This window comes from Petromyzon marinus, unplaced genomic scaffold (genome assembly GCF_048934315.1).
Source record: "Petromyzon marinus isolate PM22_M1 ecotype Great Lakes invasive population unplaced genomic scaffold, UKy_Petmar_22M1.pri1.0 PM_Scaffold_101, whole genome shotgun sequence".
Lineage (NCBI taxonomy): Eukaryota > Metazoa > Chordata > Hyperoartia > Petromyzontiformes > Petromyzontidae > Petromyzon > Petromyzon marinus.
The window spans coordinates 267501-287500 of NW_027423060.1; the positions used below are offsets into that span (position 1 = coordinate 267501).

At 50.1% G+C, this 20000-nt stretch overlaps 1 protein-coding gene across 1 annotated transcript in view; it reads right to left on the minus strand.

Annotated features, from left to right (window-relative positions):
* Positions 1 to 20000, minus strand: part of LOC142922559 (protein Hook homolog 3-like) — a 68734-nt gene that overhangs the window by 30564 nt on the left and 18170 nt on the right. Inside the window, exons 5-7 of the mRNA XM_076063345.1 lie at positions 14183 to 14320; positions 12755 to 12845; positions 5494 to 5528 (exon numbers count right to left, since the gene is read on the minus strand). Of these exons, the coding sequence (XP_075919460.1) occupies positions 5494 to 5528; positions 12755 to 12845; positions 14183 to 14320 (264 nt within the window). The remainder of the gene's footprint in view (positions 1 to 5493; positions 5529 to 12754; positions 12846 to 14182; positions 14321 to 20000) is intronic.

The window sequence follows — 20000 nt, forward strand, 5'->3', positions numbered from 1 at the left end:
ATGACATCATAACAACAGTCTGGACCACTGGACGGGTTCCGCAGGATTGGAAGGATGCCCTGGTGGTCCCCCTCTTTAAGAAGGGGGACCGCACAGACTGTAACAACTACAGGGGCATCTCACTCCTCAGTGTCCCGGGAAAGGTCCTGGCAAGGATTATTCAACATCGCCTTGCCAGGCACGCTGAGGAGAGGCTTGCGGAGCCCCAATGCGGTTTCAGGAAAGGGCGGTCCTGCACAGATGCCATATTTTCTGTCCGTCTGCTACAGCAGAGGTGTAGGGAATTCCACAAGACCTACATCTCTGCTTTATTGACCTGGTCAAGGCCTATGATACCATCAGTAGGCCTGGGCTCTAGGTCGTTCTTCGTGCTTTTGGAGTACCTGACCCTCTGCTCACGATCATTAAGGACCTTCATGATGGTGAGCGGGCCCGGGTAAAACTACGTGGCCGGGAGTCAGAGCCATTCCCTGTACACCTTGGGGTGCGACAGGGATGTCCTCTGGCTCCCACATTATTTAACATCTATTTTGACCACGTAGTTCGTGAAGCCTTCAATAGCTGTACCGGGGGAATCTCCATATGGTACAGATATAATGGGAGGGTGATCGATGCCCGGGTGCGGTCAAGGGATGGCTCCCTATTGCTCAACCACGTTATGTATGCTGATAATTTTGTAATAGCTGCTCAGTCAAAGGAGGAGTTGGAGATGCTGCTGCTGAGACTGGAGCATGCCACTAAGAGGTGGGGCCTTACCATCAGCCCCACCAAAACTAAGCACCTGCCTGGGTATTTTGTACCATCGGACACTCCACCCCCACAACTCCCAATCAGTGATGGGGCAGTTGTGGAGAGAGTGGAGAGTTTCCCATACCTGGGCAGTGTGCTTATGACTGGCTCCAGTTTAATAGCAGAGGTCTCACTCCGAATCAGTCGAGCGGCAATATCTTTTCATCGGTTGCGTAACGCTGTGTGGAAGCTACCTGGTCTGTCGCTCCGCACTAAGCTTCAGGTCTTCTCGGCCACGGTCATTCCCTCCCTTCTCTACGCTTGCGAAACGTGGACCCCCCTAATGGAACATCTTCGCCGGTTAGAAACATTTAGGCTGGCCTGCCTACGATCCATCCTGGGTTTAACCAGACTGGATTGTGTGAGGAGCTCACAAATCCTTGAAAGATCTGGGCAGGGTCCCATCGGTGAGCTCCTCCGGCAGGCAAGGCTGCGATGGCTGGGTCATGTAGCCCGCATGCCCAGCCACCGCATGCCGAAAAAGCTTTTGTTTGGCCGGATTGAGGGGGCTAAGCGGGCGCGGCACGGGCTGGAGAAGAGATGGAGTGATGTGGTACAGGAGGACGTGGAGCTGAGTGGACTTGCCGATGACCGGTACCAGCGGTGTCAAGATCGGCCTCTGTGGAGGAGCCTCGTGAAGGACGCTGCTACTGGGCATTTGGAGGCAGTCGCCCTCCAACAACAACGGAGGGCGGAGGAGCGACGCTCAGAACAACGAGCGGAGCGCCGGGTGGCTAAAGCACAGCAGGTTGACACAGTAGGGGGCACAGGTGGTGCATCAGCCAGTCATCTCAGTCAGTCGACCCGTGGCACCTGCTGGGTCTGCCCCGTGACCTCCTGCCAGCGGGCGTTCGACACTTCACGTGGCCTCAGGGTGCACATAGCCTGGCACAAGCGTCGTGGTGACGTCACCGCCACTTAGTGGCGAATGGCGGTTGTTGTTGTTGTTGTGTGTGTCACTGTGTGTGTGTCAACCCCCTACCTCCTCGCGGTGCCGGACGGGCAACTCTGTCGTGGACAGCGCTGTGGGGGGAGATCCAATTTTGATTGGCTCCTCCCCTCATGGCATATGTGTCCACCACAGGGGCTAAACGGGGGCTCTGGACGGGTGCGAGGGGCTGGTAACCCCTCCACCTTCAATTAATTACCACGAAACTACGAATTAAACTGAAATATGTAACAACTAAGCTTGTGCCGGAGGCCCCGGGGGGCCAGGCGTCTATGACGTTTCCTGGCCAAACCCCAATTGGCGGAGCCAGGAGATTGAATACCTACCCTCGGGGCTCCTCCAGAAACAACGAAAAGCCACTACGGTTGGCCACGTGGAATGTTCGAACGCTCACTGCGGAGGAGAGGCTGCCACTCCTCTGTCGGGAGCTGGACCGGTACCGCCTGGATCTATGCGGCATTCAGGAGGTCCGGTGGACCGGCTCTGGCTCCTGCCACCATGAGGGGTGGACAGTCCTCTACTCGGGGCAGCAGACTGCCAAACAACAGGGTGTGGGTCTTCTTCTGAACAAAAGAATGAAGGGGGCGTGGGAGCGTGGCGGTGAGGTGTGGGAAGCTGTAAGCCCCAGACTACTTTGGGCTCGCCTTCCCATCAACCGGAGGCGAGGAATGGTGGTCGTGGTTACTTATGCCCCCACCGAAGATGAACATCCGTGGAGGGATGCAGGCAAAGCCGATGAGTCAGATGCCTTCTATGACCTCCTGTCACAGGTGCTGGCTAAAGTGGCCCCTCGGGATAGAGTCATCATGTTGGGTGACTTCAATGCCCGAGTTGGTCATGATACTGGCACCTGGTCTGGAGTGATTGGAGGGCATGGGCCAGATCAGCTCAATAACAACGGTAGGAGGCTGCTAGATTTTTGTGCAGCCCATGGGCTTGTAATTACCAACACGCTGTTCCGGCATCGGCGCATCCACACAACATCATGGATGCATGCCGGGTCCAAGCAAGAACATCTGCTGGACTACATAGTGACGGACCAGCGGATGCGAGCCCATGTCCTTGACACCAGGACCTACCGTGGAGCTGATCTGCCCTCTGACCATCGACTAGTCATCTGTAAGATACGCCTGCCATTCTTCCACTCCGGTGGTGGGTGTACACCCAGGACCACATTCGGACCTAAAATGGCCTGGTCTCAGTTATCTGATGAAAGTTGCAAGCGAGAATTTCATCATCGCTTGCGGCTGGGATTGGCATCGTCCCCGACTCCTCCTGATGTCGAGGGTAAATGGGCGAGGTTTAGGACTGTGACTCATGCAGTTGCAATGGCTGCTTTGGGTACGCGGTCCAGACCTCCCCAGAGACCCTGGCTGACAGAGGAGGTGTTCAGGATGGTTGAGAAAAAGCGACAGGCCCACTGTCATCGGCTACAGAATCCCACGTCAGAGAATGAGGAGGCTTACCGCAGCCTTCGCTCGGAGGTTCGGAGAGCCGTGAGGTGCTGCAAGGATGGGTGGTGGTCGCGGGTTGCTGAGGAGATGGAGTCTGCCTCAGTGGCCCGTGATCACAAATCTCTATTTAACTCCATCAAAAAAGTAACCTGCAGCGCCACACCTATTACCATCATTAGGGGAAAAAACGGTGATCCAATCTCCGACCCCCAGGAACAGGTTCGCAGATTTGCTGAGCATTTCTGTGAGGTCCTGGGGGAGGGAAAATCCCTCAGCCAGGAAAACATCGTGGCACAAAGTGAGGATAACCCTGCTGAGGCTGCGGTGCCTCAAATATTGGAAGAAGAAGTCACCCCCTGTGAGTGGCTGGCTGAGGTGCCATCTGCTGAGGAAGTATTGAAGGCGATCCGGAGTCTGAGACCAGGAAAGGCAGCGGGCAGAGATGATCTCCCAAGCGAAATGCTGAGGGAGGGTGGCGTTTGTGCACAGACTGCCCTACATGACATCGTAACAACGGTCTGGACCACTGGACGGGTTCCGCAGGATTGGAAGGATGCCCTGGTGGTCCCCCTCTTTAAGAAGGGGGACCGCACAGACTGTAACAACTACAGGGGCATCTCACTCCTCAGTGTGCCGGGAAAGGTCCTGGCAAGGATTATTCAGCATCGCCTTGCCAGGCACGCTGAGGAGAGGCTTGCGGAGCCCCAATGCGGTTTCAGGAAAGGGCAGTCCTGCACAGATGCCATATTTTCTGTCCGTCTGCTACAGCAGAGTTGTAGGGAATTCCAACAAAACCTACATCTCTGCTTTATTGACCTGGTCAAGGCCTATGATACCATCAGTAGGCCTGGGCTCTGGGTCGTTCTTCGTGCTTTTGGAGTACCTGACCCTCTGCTCACGATCATTAAGGACCTTCATGATGGTGAGCAGGCCCGGGTAAAACTACGTGGCTGGGAGTCAGAGCCATTCCCTGTACACCTTGGGGTGCGACAGGGATGTCCTCTGGCTCCCACATTATTTAACATCTATTTTGACCACGTAGTTCGTGAAGCCTTCAATAGCTGTACCGGGGGAATCTCCATATGGTACAGATATAATGGGAGGCTGATCGATGCCCGGGTGCGGTCAAGGGATGGCTCCCTATTGCTCAACCACATTATGTATGCTGATGATTTGGTAATAGCTGCTCAGTCAGAGGAGGAGTTGGAGACGCTGCTGCTGAGACTGGAGCGTGCCACTAAGAGGTGGGGCCTTACCATCAGCCCCACCAAAACTAAGCACCTGCCTGGGTATTTTGTACCATCGGACACTCCACCCCCACAACTCCCAATCGGTGATGGGGCAGTTGTGGAGAGAGTGGAGAGTTTCCCATACCTGGGCAGTGTGATTATGACTGGCTCCAGTTTAACAACAGAGGTCTCACTCCGAATCAGTCGAGCGGCAATATCTTTTCATCGGTTGCGTAACGCTGTGTGGAAGCTACCTGGTCTGTCGCTCCGCACTAAGCTTCAGGTCTTCTCGGCCACGGTCATTCCCTTCCTTCTCTACACTTGCGAAACGTGGACCCCCCTAATGGAACATCTTCGCCGGTTAGAAACATTTAGGCTGGCCTGCCTACGATCCATCCTGGGTTTAACCAGACTGGATTGTGTGAGGAGCTCACAAATCCTTGAAAGATCTGGGCAAGGTCCCATCGGTGAGCTCCTCCGGCGGGCAAGGCTGCGATGGCTGGATCATGTAGCCCGCATGCCCAGCCAACGCATGCCGAAACAGCTTTTGTTTGGCCGGATTGAGGGGGCTAAGCGGGCGCGGCACGGGCTAGAGAAGAGATGGAGTGATGTGGTACAGGAGGACGTGGAGCTGAGTGGACTTGCCGATGACCGGTACCAGCGGTGTCAAGATCGGCCTCTGTGGAGGAGGCTCGTGAAGGATGCTACTGGGCAGTTGGAGGCAGTCGCCCTCCAACAACAACGGAGGGCGGAGGAGCGACGCTCACAACAACGAGCGGAGCGCCGGGTGGCTAAAGCACAGCAGGTTGGCACAGTAGGGGGCACAGGTGGTGCATCAGCCAGTGATCTCAGTCAGTCGACCCGTGGCACCTGGGTCTGCCCCGTGACCTCCTGCCAGCGGGCGTTCGACACTTCACGTGGCCTCAGGGTGCACATAGCCTGGCACAAGCGTCGTGGTGACGTCACCGCCACTTAGTGGCGAATGGCGGTTGTTGTTGTTGTTGTGTGTGTCACTGTGTGTGTGTCATTGTGTCTGTGTCACTGTGTGTGTTACTGTGTGTGTGAAACTTACGAATATTCATCCAGTCTCGTTTTGAGGGCGTTAGACTGTGGAGACACACACAGAGACACACACAGTGACACAGAGACACACACAGAGACACTCACAGAGACACACACACAGACACACACAGAGACACACAGAGACACACACAGAGACACAGACAGAGAGACTCACACAGAGACACACACAGAGACACACACAGAGACACACACAGTGACACAGAGACACACACAGAGACACACACAGTGACACAGAGATACACACAGAGACACACACAGAGACTCACACAGAGACACACACAGAGACACACAGAGACTCACACAGAGACACACACAGAGACACACACAGTGACACAGAGACACACACAGAGACACACACAGAGACACACAGAGACTCCCACAGAGACACACACAGATACACACAAACAGAGACACACACAGAGACACACACAGAGACTCACACAGAGACACACACAGAGACACACAGAGACACACACAGAGACACACACAGAGACACACAGAGACACCCACAGAGACACTCACAGAGACAGAGACACAGAGACACACACAGAGACACACACAGAGACACACACAGAGACACACACAGAGACACACACAGAGACACAGAGACACACACAGAGACACACACAGAGACACACACAGAGACACTCACAGAGACACACACACAGACACAGAGACACAGAGACACACGCAGAGACACAGAGACACACGCAGAGACACAGAGACACACACAGAGACACACACAGAGACACACACAGAGACACAAAGACACACACAGAGACACACACAGACACACACACACAGAGACACACACAGAGACACACAGACACACACACAGACACACAGAGACTCACACAGAGACACACACAGTGACACAGAGACACACACAGAGACACACACAGTGACACAGAGACACACACAGAGACACACACAGAGACACACAGAGACTCACACAGAGACACACACAGAGACTCACACAGAGACACACACAGAGACACACACAGAGACACACACAGAGACTCACACAGAGACACACACAGAGACACACACAGAGACACACACAGAGACACACACAGAGACACAGAGACTCACAGAGACACACACAGAGACACACACAGAGACACACACAGAGACTCACACAGAGACACACACAGAGACACACACACAGACACACACAGAGACACACACAGAGACACACACACAGACACACACAGAGACACACACAGAGACACAAAGACACACACAGAGACACACACAGAGACACACACACAGAGACACTCACAGAGACACAGAGACACACACAGAGACACACAGAGACACACACAGAGACACACACAGACACACACAGAGACACACACAGAGACACACAGACACAGACACAGAGACACACACAGAGACTCACACAGAGACACACAGAGACTCACACAGAGACACACACAGAGACACACACACAGAGACACACACAGAGACACACACAGAGACTCACACAGAGACACACACAGAGACACACAGAGACACACAGAGACACACACAGAGACACACACAGAGACACACAGACACACAGAGACACACACAGAGACACACACACAGAGACACTCACACAGAGACACATACACAGAGACATACACAGAGACACACACACAGAGACTCACAGACACACAGAGACACACACAGAGACACACACACAGAGACACACACACAGAGACACACACAGAGACACAGAGACACACACAGAGACACACACAGTGACACAGAGACACACACAGAGACACACACAGAGACACACAGAGACTCACACAGAGACACACACAGAGACTCACACAGAGACTCACACAGAGACACACACAGAGACACACACAGAGACACACACAGAGACTCACACAGAGACACACACAGAGACACACACAGAGACACACACAGAGACACACACAGAGACACAGAGACTCACAGAGACACACACAGAGACACACACAGAGACACACACAGAGACTCACACAGAGACACACACAGAGACACACACACAGACACACACAGAGACACACACAGAGACACACACACAGACACACACAGAGACACACACAGAGACACAAAGACACACACAGAGACACACACAGAGACACACACACAGAGACACTCACAGAGACACAGAGACACACACAGAGACACACAGAGACACACACAGAGACACACACAGACACACACAGAGACACACACAGAGACACACAGACACAGACACAGAGACACACACAGAGACTCACACAGAGACACACAGAGACTCACACAGAGACACACACAGAGACACACACACAGAGACACACACAGAGACACACACAGAGACACACACAGAGACACACACACAGAGACACACACAGAGACACACACAGAGACTCACACAGAGACACACACAGAGACACACAGAGACACACAGAGACACACACAGAGACACACACAGAGACACACAGACACACAGAGACACACACAGAGACACACACACAGAGACACTCACACAGAGACACACACACAGAGACATACACAGAGACACACACACAGAGACTCACAGACACACAGAGACACACACAGAGACACACACACAGAGACACACACACAGAGACACACACAGAGACACAGAGACTCACAAAGACACACACAGAGACACACACAGAGACACACACAGAGACACACACAGAGACACACACAGAGACACACACACACAGAGACACTCACACAGAGACACATACACAGAGACACACACAGAGACACACACAGAGACACAGACAGAGACTCACACAGAGACACACACAGAGACTCACACAGAGACACATACACAGAGACACACACACAGAGACACACACAGAGACACAGAGACTCACAGAGACACACACAGAGACACACAGAGACACACACAGAGACACTCACAGAGACACACACAGAGACACAGAGACACACACAGAGACACACAGAGACTCACACAGAGACACACACAGAGACACACACAGAGACACACACAGAGACACACAGAGACACACACAGAGACACACACACAGACACACACAGAGACACACACAGAGACACACACAGAGACACACACAGAGACACACACAGAGACTCACAGAGATTCCCGCTCACGGCCAACACCAGTGACGATTATCTGAACCGGTCCCGGGCCTCCCCTAGGTCGACTCAGCCTCAAATGAGTACCTGGTGCGGTGTGTAAACATCGCCACTAGGGAGACAAAGGCGGTCGGGCGTGGTGCTGGCCACCCACCCCCTCGTGTACCGTTCCGGCCTTCATAGGTGCTCGCTAACAGCACTTGCCCCTACAGTCTGTTACAGGCTACAGGGGGGATCTTTGTCTTTGTTTGTAACTGTGTGTGTATGTGTGTAACTGTGTGTGTGTGTCACTGTGTGTGTGTGTCACTGTGTGTGTGTGTCACTGTGTGTGTCACTGTGTGTCACTGTGTGTGTGTGTCACTGTGTGTGTGTCACTGTGTGTGTCACTGTGTGTGTGTCACTGTGTGTGTGTCACGGTGTGTGTGTCACTGTGTGTGTGTCACTGTGTGTGTGTGTCACTGTGTGTGTGTCACTGTGTGTGTCACTGTGTGTCACTGTGTGTGTGTGTCACTGTGTGTGTGTAACTATGTGTGTGTGTCACTGTGTGTGTCACTGTGTGTGTGTGTCACTGTGTGTGTGTGTCACTGTGTGTGTCACTGTGTGTGTGTGTCACTGTGTGTGTCACTGTGTGTGTGTGTCACTGTGTGTGTGTCACTGTGTGTGTGTCACTGTGTGTGTCACTGTGTGTGTCACTGTGTGTGTGTGTCACTGTGTGTGTCACTGTGTGTGTGTGTCACTGTGTGTGTCACTGTGTGTGTGTCACTGTGTGTGTCACTCTGTGTGTCACTGTGTGTGTGTCACTGTGTGTGTCACTGTGTGTGTATCACTGTGTGTGTGTGTCACTGTGTGTATCACTGTGTGTGTGTGTCACTGTGTGTGTGTCACTGTGTGTGTCACTGTGTGTGTCACTGTGTGTGTGTGTCACTGTGTGTGTCACTGTGTGTGTGTGTGTCACTGTGTGTGTGTCACTGTGTGTGTGTGTCACTGTGTGTGTCACTGTGTGTGTGTCACTGTGTGTGTCACTGTGTGTGTGTCACTGTGTGTGTGTGTCACTGTGTGTATCACTGTGTGTGTGTGTCACTGTGTGTGTGTCACTGTGTGTGTCACTGTGTGTGTCACTGTGTGTGTCACTCTGTGTGTCACTGTGTGTGTGTCACTGTGTGTGTCACTGTGTGTGTGTCACTGTGTGTGTGTCACTGTGTGTGTCACTGTGTGTGTGTCACTCACTGTGTCACTGTGTGTGTGTCACTGTGTGTGTGTCACTGTGTGTGTCACTGTGTGTGTGTGTCACTGTGTGTGTGTGTCACTGTGTGTGTCACTGTGTGTGTGTCACTCACTGTGTCACTGTGTGTGTGTCACTGTGTGTGTGTCACTGTGTGTGTCACTGTGTGTGTGTGTCACTGTGTGTGTGTGTCACTGTGTGTGTCACTGTGTGTGTCACTGTGTGTGTGTCACTGTGTGTGTGTCACTGTGTGTGTGTGTCACTGTGTGTGTGTGTCACTGTGTGTGTTACTGTGTGTGTCACTGTGTGTGTCACTGTGTGTGTGTGTTACTGTGTGTGTGTCACTGTGTGTGTCACTGTGTGTGTGTGTTACTGTGTGTGTGTCACTGTGTGTGTCACTGTGTGTGTGTCACTGTGTGTGTGTCACTGTGTGTGTGTGTCACTGTGTGTGTGTGTCACTGTGTGTGTTACTGTGTGTGTCACTGTGTGTGTCACTGTGTGTGTGTGTCACTGTGTGTGTTACTGTGTGTGTCACTGTGTGTGTCACTGTGTGTGTGTCACTGTGTGTGTCACTGTGTGTGTCACTGTGTGTGTCACTGTGTGTGTCACTGTGTGTGTGTGTCACTGTGTGTGTGTGTCACTGTGTGTGTGTCACTGTGTGTGTGTCACTGTGTGTGTCACTGTGTGTGTGTGTCACTGTGTGTGTGTCACTGTGTGTGTGTGTCACTGTGTGTGTGTCACTGTGTGTGTGTCACTGTGTGTGTGTCACTGTGTGTGTGTGTCACTGTGTGTGTCACTGTGTGTGTGTGTCACTGTGTGTGTGTCACTGTGTGTGTGTCACTGTGTGTGTGTGTCACTGTGTGTGTGTGTCACTGTGTGTCACTGTGTGTGTGTCACTGTGTGTGTGTGTCACTGTGTGTGTGTCACTGTGTGTGTGTGTCACTGTGTGTGTGTGTCACTGTGTGTGTGTCACTGTGTGTGTCACTGTGTGTGTGTGTCACTGTGTGTGTCACTGTGTGTGTGTGTCACTGTGTGTGTGTCACTGTGTGTGTGTCACTGTGTGTGTGTGTCACTGTGTGTGTGTCACTGTGTGTGTGTCACTGTGTGTGTCACTGTGTGTGTCACTGTGTGTGTGTCACTGTGTGTGTGTGTCACTGTGTGTGTGTGTCACTGTGTGTGTGTGTCACTGTGTGTGTGTGTCACTGTGTGTGTGTGTCACTGTGTGTGTCACTGTGTGTGTGTGTGTGTCACTGTGTGTGTGTCACTGTGTGTGTCACTGTGTGTGTCACTGTGTGTGTCACTGTGTGTGTCACTGTGTGTGTCACTGTGTGTGTCACTGTGTATGTGTGTCACTGTGTATGTGTGTCACTGTGTGTGTGTGTCACTGTGTGTGTCACTGTGTGTGTCACTGTGTGTGTGTCACTGTGTGTGTGTCACTGTGTGTGTCACTGTGTGTGTCACTGTGTGTGTCACTGTGTGTGTGTGTCACTGTGTGTGTCACTGTGTGTGTGTCACTGTGTGTGTGTCACTGTGTGTGTCACTGTGTGTGTCACTGTGTGTGTGTCACTGTGTGTGTCACTGTGTGTGTCACTGTGTGTGTGTCACTGTGTGTGTGTCACTGTGTGTGTGTCACTGTGTGTGTCACTGTGTGTGTGTGTGTCACTGTGTGTGTGTCACTGTGTGTGTGTGTCACTGTGTGTGTGTGTCACTGTGTGTGTGTCACTGTGTGTGTGTGTCACTGTGTGTGTGTGTCACTGTGTGTGTCACTGTGTGTGTGTCACTGTGTGTGTCACTGTGTGTGTCACTGTGTGTGTCACTGTGTGTGTGTCACTGTGTGTGTGTCACTGTGTGTGTGTGTCACTGTGTGTGTGTCACTGTGTGTGTCACTGTGTGTGTGTGTGTCACTGTGTGTGTGTCACTGTGTGTGTGTGTCACTGTGTGTGTGTGTCACTGTGTGTGTGTGTCACTGTGTGTGTGTGTCACTGTGTGTGTGTGTCACTGTGTGTGTGTCACTGTGTGTGTCACTGTGTGTGTGTGTCACTGTGTGTGTGTGTCACTGTGTGTGTCACTGTGTGTGTGTCACTGTGTGTGTGTCACTTTGTGTGTCACTGTGTGTGTGTGTCACTGTGTGTGTGTGTCACTGTGTGTGTCACTGTGTGTGTCACTGTGTGTGTCACTGTGTGTGTGTGTCACTGTGTGTGTGTGTCACTGTGTGTGTCACTGTGTGTGTGTGTCACTGTGTGTGTGTGTCACTGTGTGTGTGTGTCACTGTGTGTGTGTGTGTCACTGTGTGTGTGTGTCACTGTGTGTGTGTCACTGTGTGTGTGTGTGTCACTGTGTGTGTCTCTGTGTGTGTCACTGTGTGTGTCACTGTGTGTGTGTCACTGTGTGTGTGTCACTGTGTGTGTGTGTGTGTCACTGTGTGTGTGTGTCACTGTGTGTGTCACTGTGTGTGTGTGTGTCACTGTGTGTGTGTGTCACTGTGTGTGTGTGTGTCACTGTGTGTGTCACTGTGTGTGTGTGTGTCACTGTGTGTGTCACTGTGTGTGTGTGTGTCACTGTGTGTGTGTCACTGTGTGTGTCACTGTGTGTGTGTGTGTCACTGTGTGTGTCACTGTGTGTGTCACTGTGTGTGTGTGTGTCACTGTGTGTGTCACTGTGTGTGTGTGTGTCACTGTGTGTGTCACTGTGTGTGTGTGTCACTGTGTGTGTCACTGTGTGTCACTGTGTGTGTCACTGTGTGTGTCACTGTGTGTGTCACTGACAGTGTCACTGTGTGTGTGTCACTGTGTGTGTCACTGTGTGTGTCACTGACAGTGTCACTGTGTGTGTCACTGTGTGTGTCACTGTGTGTGTGTGTCACTGTGTGTGTCACTGTGTGTGTCACTGTGTGTGTGTCACTGTGTGTGTCACTGACAGTGTCACTGTGTAAGTCTCCATGCTGTGTGAGTCTTTGCTGAGCCTCTTCCAACTCCACTTCCAACTCCACAATTCGCTGTCTCTGTAGCCTGCAGACACACACAGTGACACACACAGTGACACACACAGTGACACACACAGTGACACACACACAGTGACACACACACAGTGACACACACACAGTGACACACACACAGTGACACACACAGTGACACACACAGTGACACACACACACAGTGACACACACAGTGACACACACAGTGACACACACAGTGACACACACACAGTGACACACACAGTGACACACACAGTGACACACACAGTCACACACACAGTCACACACACAGTGACACACACAGTGACACACACACAGTGACACACACAGTGACACACACAGTGACACACACACAGTGACACACACACAGTGACACACACAGTGACACACACAGTGACACACACACACAGTGACACACACACACAGTGACACACACAGTGACACACACACACAGTGACACACACACAGTGACACACACACAGTGACACACACAGTGACACACACAGTGACACACTCACAGTGACACACACACACAGTGACACACACAGTGACACACACACAGTGACACACACACACACACAGTGACACACACAGTGACACACACACACAGTGACACACACACAGTGACACACACAGTGACACACACAGTGACACACACACAGTGACACACACAGTGACACACACAGTGACACACTCACAGTGACACACACACACAGTGACACACACAGTGACACACACACACAGTGACACACACACAGTGACACACACAGTGACACACACAGTGACACACACACACAGTGACACACACAGTGACACACACACACAGTGACACACACACAGTGACACACACACAGTGACACACACACAGTGACACACACACAGTGACACACACAGTGACACACACACAGTGACACACACACAGTGACACACACACACAGTGACACACACACACAGTGACACACACACAGTGACACACACACAGACAGTGATAGTAACTAATCATATTCACCGGTTATCTGTAGACACACACACAGTGATACACACACAGTGACACACACACACAGTGACACACACACACAGTGACACACACACACAGTGACACACACACAGTGACACACACACAGTGACACACACAGTGACACACACAGTGACACACACAGTGATAGTAACTAATCATATTCACCGGTTATCTGTAGACACACACACAGTGATACACACACAGTGACACACACACAGTGACACACACACAGTGACACACACACAGTGACACACACACAGTGACACACACAGTGACACACACACACAGTGACACACACAGTGACACACACAGTGACACACACACACACAGTGATAGTAACTAATCATATTCACCGGTTATCTGTAGACAATTCTCCCGCCTGGCTTTCTGTCATCTCTAGCTGCGCTAGGAGCTGGGCAATTCGCTCAGACGCGGTCTCAGATTCGCCTCGGAGCGAACGCAACTCCTGTTGTAGGCGGGTTACACGCTCCCTGTGAGAGTGACACACACAGTGACACACACAGTGACACACACAGTGACACACACACAGTGACACACACAGTGACACACACACAGTGACACACACACAGTGACACACACAGTGACACACACACAGTGACACACACAGTGACACACACACAGTGACACACACAGTGACACACACACAGTGACACACACACAGTGACACACACAGTGACACACACAGTGACACACACAGTGACACACACACAGTGACACACACACAGTGACACACACAGTGACACACACACAGTGACACACACAGTGACACACACACAGTGACACACACAGTGACACACACAGTGACACACACACACAGTGACACACACACAGTGACACACACAGTGACACACACACAGTGACACACACAGTGACACACACACACAGTGACACACACAGTGACACACACAGTGACACACACACAGTGACACACACACAGTGACACACACAATGACACACACACAGTGACACACACAGTGACACACACACACAGTGACACACACAGTGACACACACAGTGACACACACACAGTGACACACACAGTGACACACACACACAGTGACACACACAGTGACACACACACAGTGACACACACACAGTGACACACACAGTGACACACACACAGACATTCACACACTCTCTCTCCGTGTCTCTCTCTCCCCGTGTCTCTCTGTGTCTCTCTCTCCCCGTGTCTCTCTCTCCCCGTGTCTCTCTCTCTCCCCGTGTCTCTCTCCGTGTCTCCCCGTGTCTCCCCGTGTCTCCCCGTGTCTCTCTCTCTCCCCGTGTCTCCCCGTGTCTCTCTCTCCCCGTGTCTCTCTCTCCTCGTGTCTCCCCGTGTCTCTCTCTCCCCGTGTCTCTCTCTCCCCGTGTCTCCCCGTGTCTCTCTCTCCCCGTGTCTCTCTCTCCCCGTGTCTCCCCGTGTCTCTCTCTCCCCGTGTCTCTCTCTCCCCGTGTCTCCCCGTGTCTCTCTCTCCCCGTGTCTCTCTCTCTCCTCGTGTCTCCCCGTGTCTCTCTCTCCCCGTGTCTCTCTCTCCCCGTGTCTCTCTCTCCCCGTGTCTCTCTCACCGTGGCTCTCCCCGTGTCTCTCTCTCCCCGTGTCTCTCTCTCCCCGTGTCTCCCCGTGTCTCTCTCTCCCCGTGTCTCTCTCTCCCCGTGTCTCCCCGTGTCTCTCTCTCCCCGTGTCTCTCTCTCCCCGTGTCTCCCCGTGTCTCTCTCTCCCCGTGTCTCCCCGTGTCTCTCTCTCCCCGTGTCTCTCTCTCTCCCCGTGTCTCTCTCTCTCCCCGTGTCTCCCCGTGTCTCTCTCTCCCCGTGTCTCTCTCTCCCCGTGTCTCTCTCTCCCCGTGTCTCCCCGTGTCTCTCTCTCCCCGTGTCTCCCCGTGTCTCTCTCTCCCCGTGTCTCTCTCTCTCCCCGTGTCTCTCTCTCTCCCCGTGTCTCCCCGTGTCTCTCTCTCCCCGTGTCTCTCTCTCCCCGTGTCTCTCTCTCCCCGTGTCTCTCTCTCCCCGTGTCTCTCTCTCCCCGTGTCTCCCCGTGTCTCTCTCTCCCCGTGTCTCTCTCTCTCCCCGTGTCTCTCTCTCTCCCCGTGTCTCCCCGTGTCTCTCTCTCCCCGTGTCTCCCCCCGTGTCTCTCTGTCTCAGATTCGCCTCGGAGCGAACGCAACTCCTGTTGTAGGCGGGTTACACGCTCCCTGTGAGAGTGACACACACACAGTGACACACACACAGTGACACACACAGTGACACACACACACAGTGACACACACAGTGACACACACAGTGACACACACACACAGTGACACACACACACAGTGACACACACACAGTGACACACACACACAGTGACACACACACAGTGACACACACACAGTGACACACACACAGTGACACACACAGTGACACACACACACACACAGACATTCACACACTCTCTCCCCGTGTCTCTCTCTCTCCCCGTGTCTCCCCGTGTCTCCCCGTGTCTCTCTCTCCCCGTGTCTCTCTCTCTCCCCGTGTCTCCCCGTGTCTCCCCGTGTCTCTCTCTCCCCGTGTCTCTCTCTCTCCCCGTGTCTCCCCCCGTGTCTCTCTGTCTCAGATTCGCCTCGGAGCTAACTTAATTCCTGTTGTAGGCGGGTTACACGCTCCGTGTGAGAGTGACACACACACAGTGACACACACAGTGACACACACAGTGACACACACAGTGACACACACACACAGTGATACACACACACAGTGACACACACACACACGGTGGGTGAGTGAGTGAGTGGGTGAGTGAGTGAGTGACTAAGTGGGTGAGTGAGCGAGTGGGTGAGCGAGTGACTGAGTGAGTGACTGAGTGAGTGGGTGAGTGAGTGAGTGGGTGAGTGAGTGAGTGAGTGACTGAGTGAGTGAGTGAGTGACTGAGTGAGTGGGTGAGTGAGTGAGTGAGTGACTGAGTGAGTGGGTGAATGAGTGACTGAGTGAGTGGGGGAGTGAGTGAGTGGTGAGTGAGTGACTGACTGACTGAGTGAGTAACTGAGTGACTGAGTGAGTGACTAAGTAACTAACTAACTGACTAACTGACTAAGTAACTGACTAACTAACTGAGTGACTGAGTGAGTGACTAACTGAATGACTGACTGACTAACTGACTGGCTGACTAACTGACTAACTGACTGACTGACTAACTAACTGACTAAGTGACTTACTGAGTGACTAACTAACTGACTAAGTAACTAACTGACTAACTAACTGACTAACTGACTAAGTAACTTATTAACTAAGTGACTGAGTGAGTGACTAACTGACTGACTGACAGACTAACTGATTGACTGACTAAGTGACTTACTAACTGAGTGACTAACTAACTGACTAACTGACTAACTAAATAACTGATTAACTAACAAACTGACTAACTGACTAACTAACTGACTGACTGACTAATTAACTAAGTGACTTACTAACTGAGTGACTAACTAACTGACTAACTAACTAACTGACTAACTGATTGACTAACTAACTGATTAACTAACTAATTGACTAACTAACTCACTGACTAACTGACAAACTCACTAACTAACTGACTAACTAACTGACTAACTCACTGACTAACTGACAAACTCACTAACTAGCTGACTAACTAACTGACTAACTAACTGACTAACTAACTGACTAACTGACTAACTGATTGACTAACTAACTGACTAACTAACTGACTAACTGACTAACTAACTGACTAACTAATTGACTAACTAACTGACTAACTAACTGACTAAGTAACTAATTGACTAACTAACTGACTAAGTAACAAACTAACTAACTAACTGACTGAGTGACTTACTAACTAATTGACTAACAAAGTGACTGAGAGAGTAACTAACTAAGTGGCTAACTAACTAACAAACTAACTGATTGACTAAGTAACTAACTAACTGAGTGAACAACTGACTAACTAACAAACTAACTGAGTAACTAACTAACTGATTGACTAAGTGACTAACTAACTAACTAAGTGACTTAATAACTAACTGACTAAGTAACTGACTATCTAACTGACTAACTGAGTGAGTGACTAAGTAACTAACTAACTAACTGACTAACTAACTGAGTGACTGAGTGAGTGACTGACTGACTAACTAACAAACTGACTGTGTGACTAACTAACAAACTGACTAAGTGAGTGACTAATTGACTAACTAAGTAACTAACTGACTAACTAACTAACTGACTAACTAACTGAGTGACTGAGTGAGTGACTGACTGACTAACTAACAAGCTGACTGTGTGACTAACTAACTAACTGACTAAGTGAGTGACTAATTGACTAACTAAGTAACTGACTAATTGACTAACTAACTAAATAACTAACTAACTGACTGAGTGACTTACTGACTGACTAACTAACTGACTGTGTGACTAACTAACTAACTGACTGACTAACTAACTAACTTACTGACTGAGTGACTTACTAAATAATTGACTAACTAACTAACTGAGTGACTGAGTGACTAACTAATTGACTAACTGACTAATTGACTAACTAACTGACTGAATAACTGAGTGACTGAGTGACTGACTGACTAACTAACAAACTGAGTGACTTACTAACTAACATGACTAACTAAATAACTGAGTGACTGAGTAACTAACTAATTGACTAACTGACTAATTGACTAACTAACTGACTGACTAACTGTCCAATTGACTAACTAACTGACTGACTAACTGACCAATTGACTAACTAACTGACTGACTAACTGAGTGACTGAGTGACTGACTGACTAACTAACAAACTGAGTGACTTACTAACTAACTGACTAACTAACTGAGTGACTAAGTAACTAACTAATTGACTAACTGACTAATTGACTAACTAACTGACTGACTAACTGACCAATTGACTAACTAACTAACTGACTAACTGACCAATTGACTAACTAACTGACTGACTAACTGAGTGAGTGACTAAGTAACTATCTAACTGACTGACTAACCGACTAACTAACTAACTGACTAACTAACTAACTGAGTGACTGAGTAACTAACTAACTGACTAACTGACTAATTGACTAACTAACTGACTGACTAACTGAGTGATTGACTAAGTAAATAAGTAACTAACTAACTGACTAAGTAACTGACTAACTAACTGACTAACTGAGTGAGTGACTAAGTAACTAACTAACTAACTGACTAACTAACTGAGTGACTGAGTGACTTACTAACTAACTGACTAACTGACTGACTAACTGAGTGAGTGACTAAGTAACTAACTAACTGAGTGACTGAGTGAGTGACTAAGTAACTAACTAACTGACTAACTAACTGAGTGACTGAGTGAGTGACTGACTAATTGACTAACTAACTAACTGAGTGAGTGACTAAGTAACTAACTCACTAACTGAGTGAGTGACTGACTAATTGACTAACTAACTAACTGAGTGAGTGACTAAGTAACTAACTAACTAACTGACTAACTAACTGAGTGACTGAGTGAGTGACTAAGTAACTAACTGACTAACTGAGTGACTGAGTGAGTGACTGACTGACTAACTAACAAACTGACTGTGTGACTAACTAACTGACTAACTGACTAAGTGAGTGACTAATTGACTAACTAAGTAACTAACTAATTGATTAACTAACTAAGTAACTAACTAACTGACTGAGTGACTAACTGACTAACTGACTAACTAACTGACTGACTGAGTGACTTACTAACTAATTGACTAACTAACTAACTGAGTGACTGAGTGACTAACTAATTGACTAACTGACTAATTGACTAACTAACTGACTGACAAACTGAGCGACTGAGTGACTGACTGATAAACTATCAAACTGAGTGACTTATTAACTAACTGACTAACTAACTAACTGAGTGACTGAGTAACTAACTAATTGACTAACTGACTAATTGCCTAACTAACTGACTGACTAACTGAGTGAGTGACTAAGTAACTAACTAACTGACTGACTAACCGACTAACTAACTAACTAACTGACTAACTAACTAACTGACTAACTGACTAATTGACTAACTAACTGACTGACTAACTGAGTGAGTGACTAAGTAACTAAGTAACTAACTAACTGACTAAGTAACTGACTAACTAACTGACTAACTGAGTGAGTGACTAACTAACTAGCTGACTAACTAACTGAGTGAGTGACTGA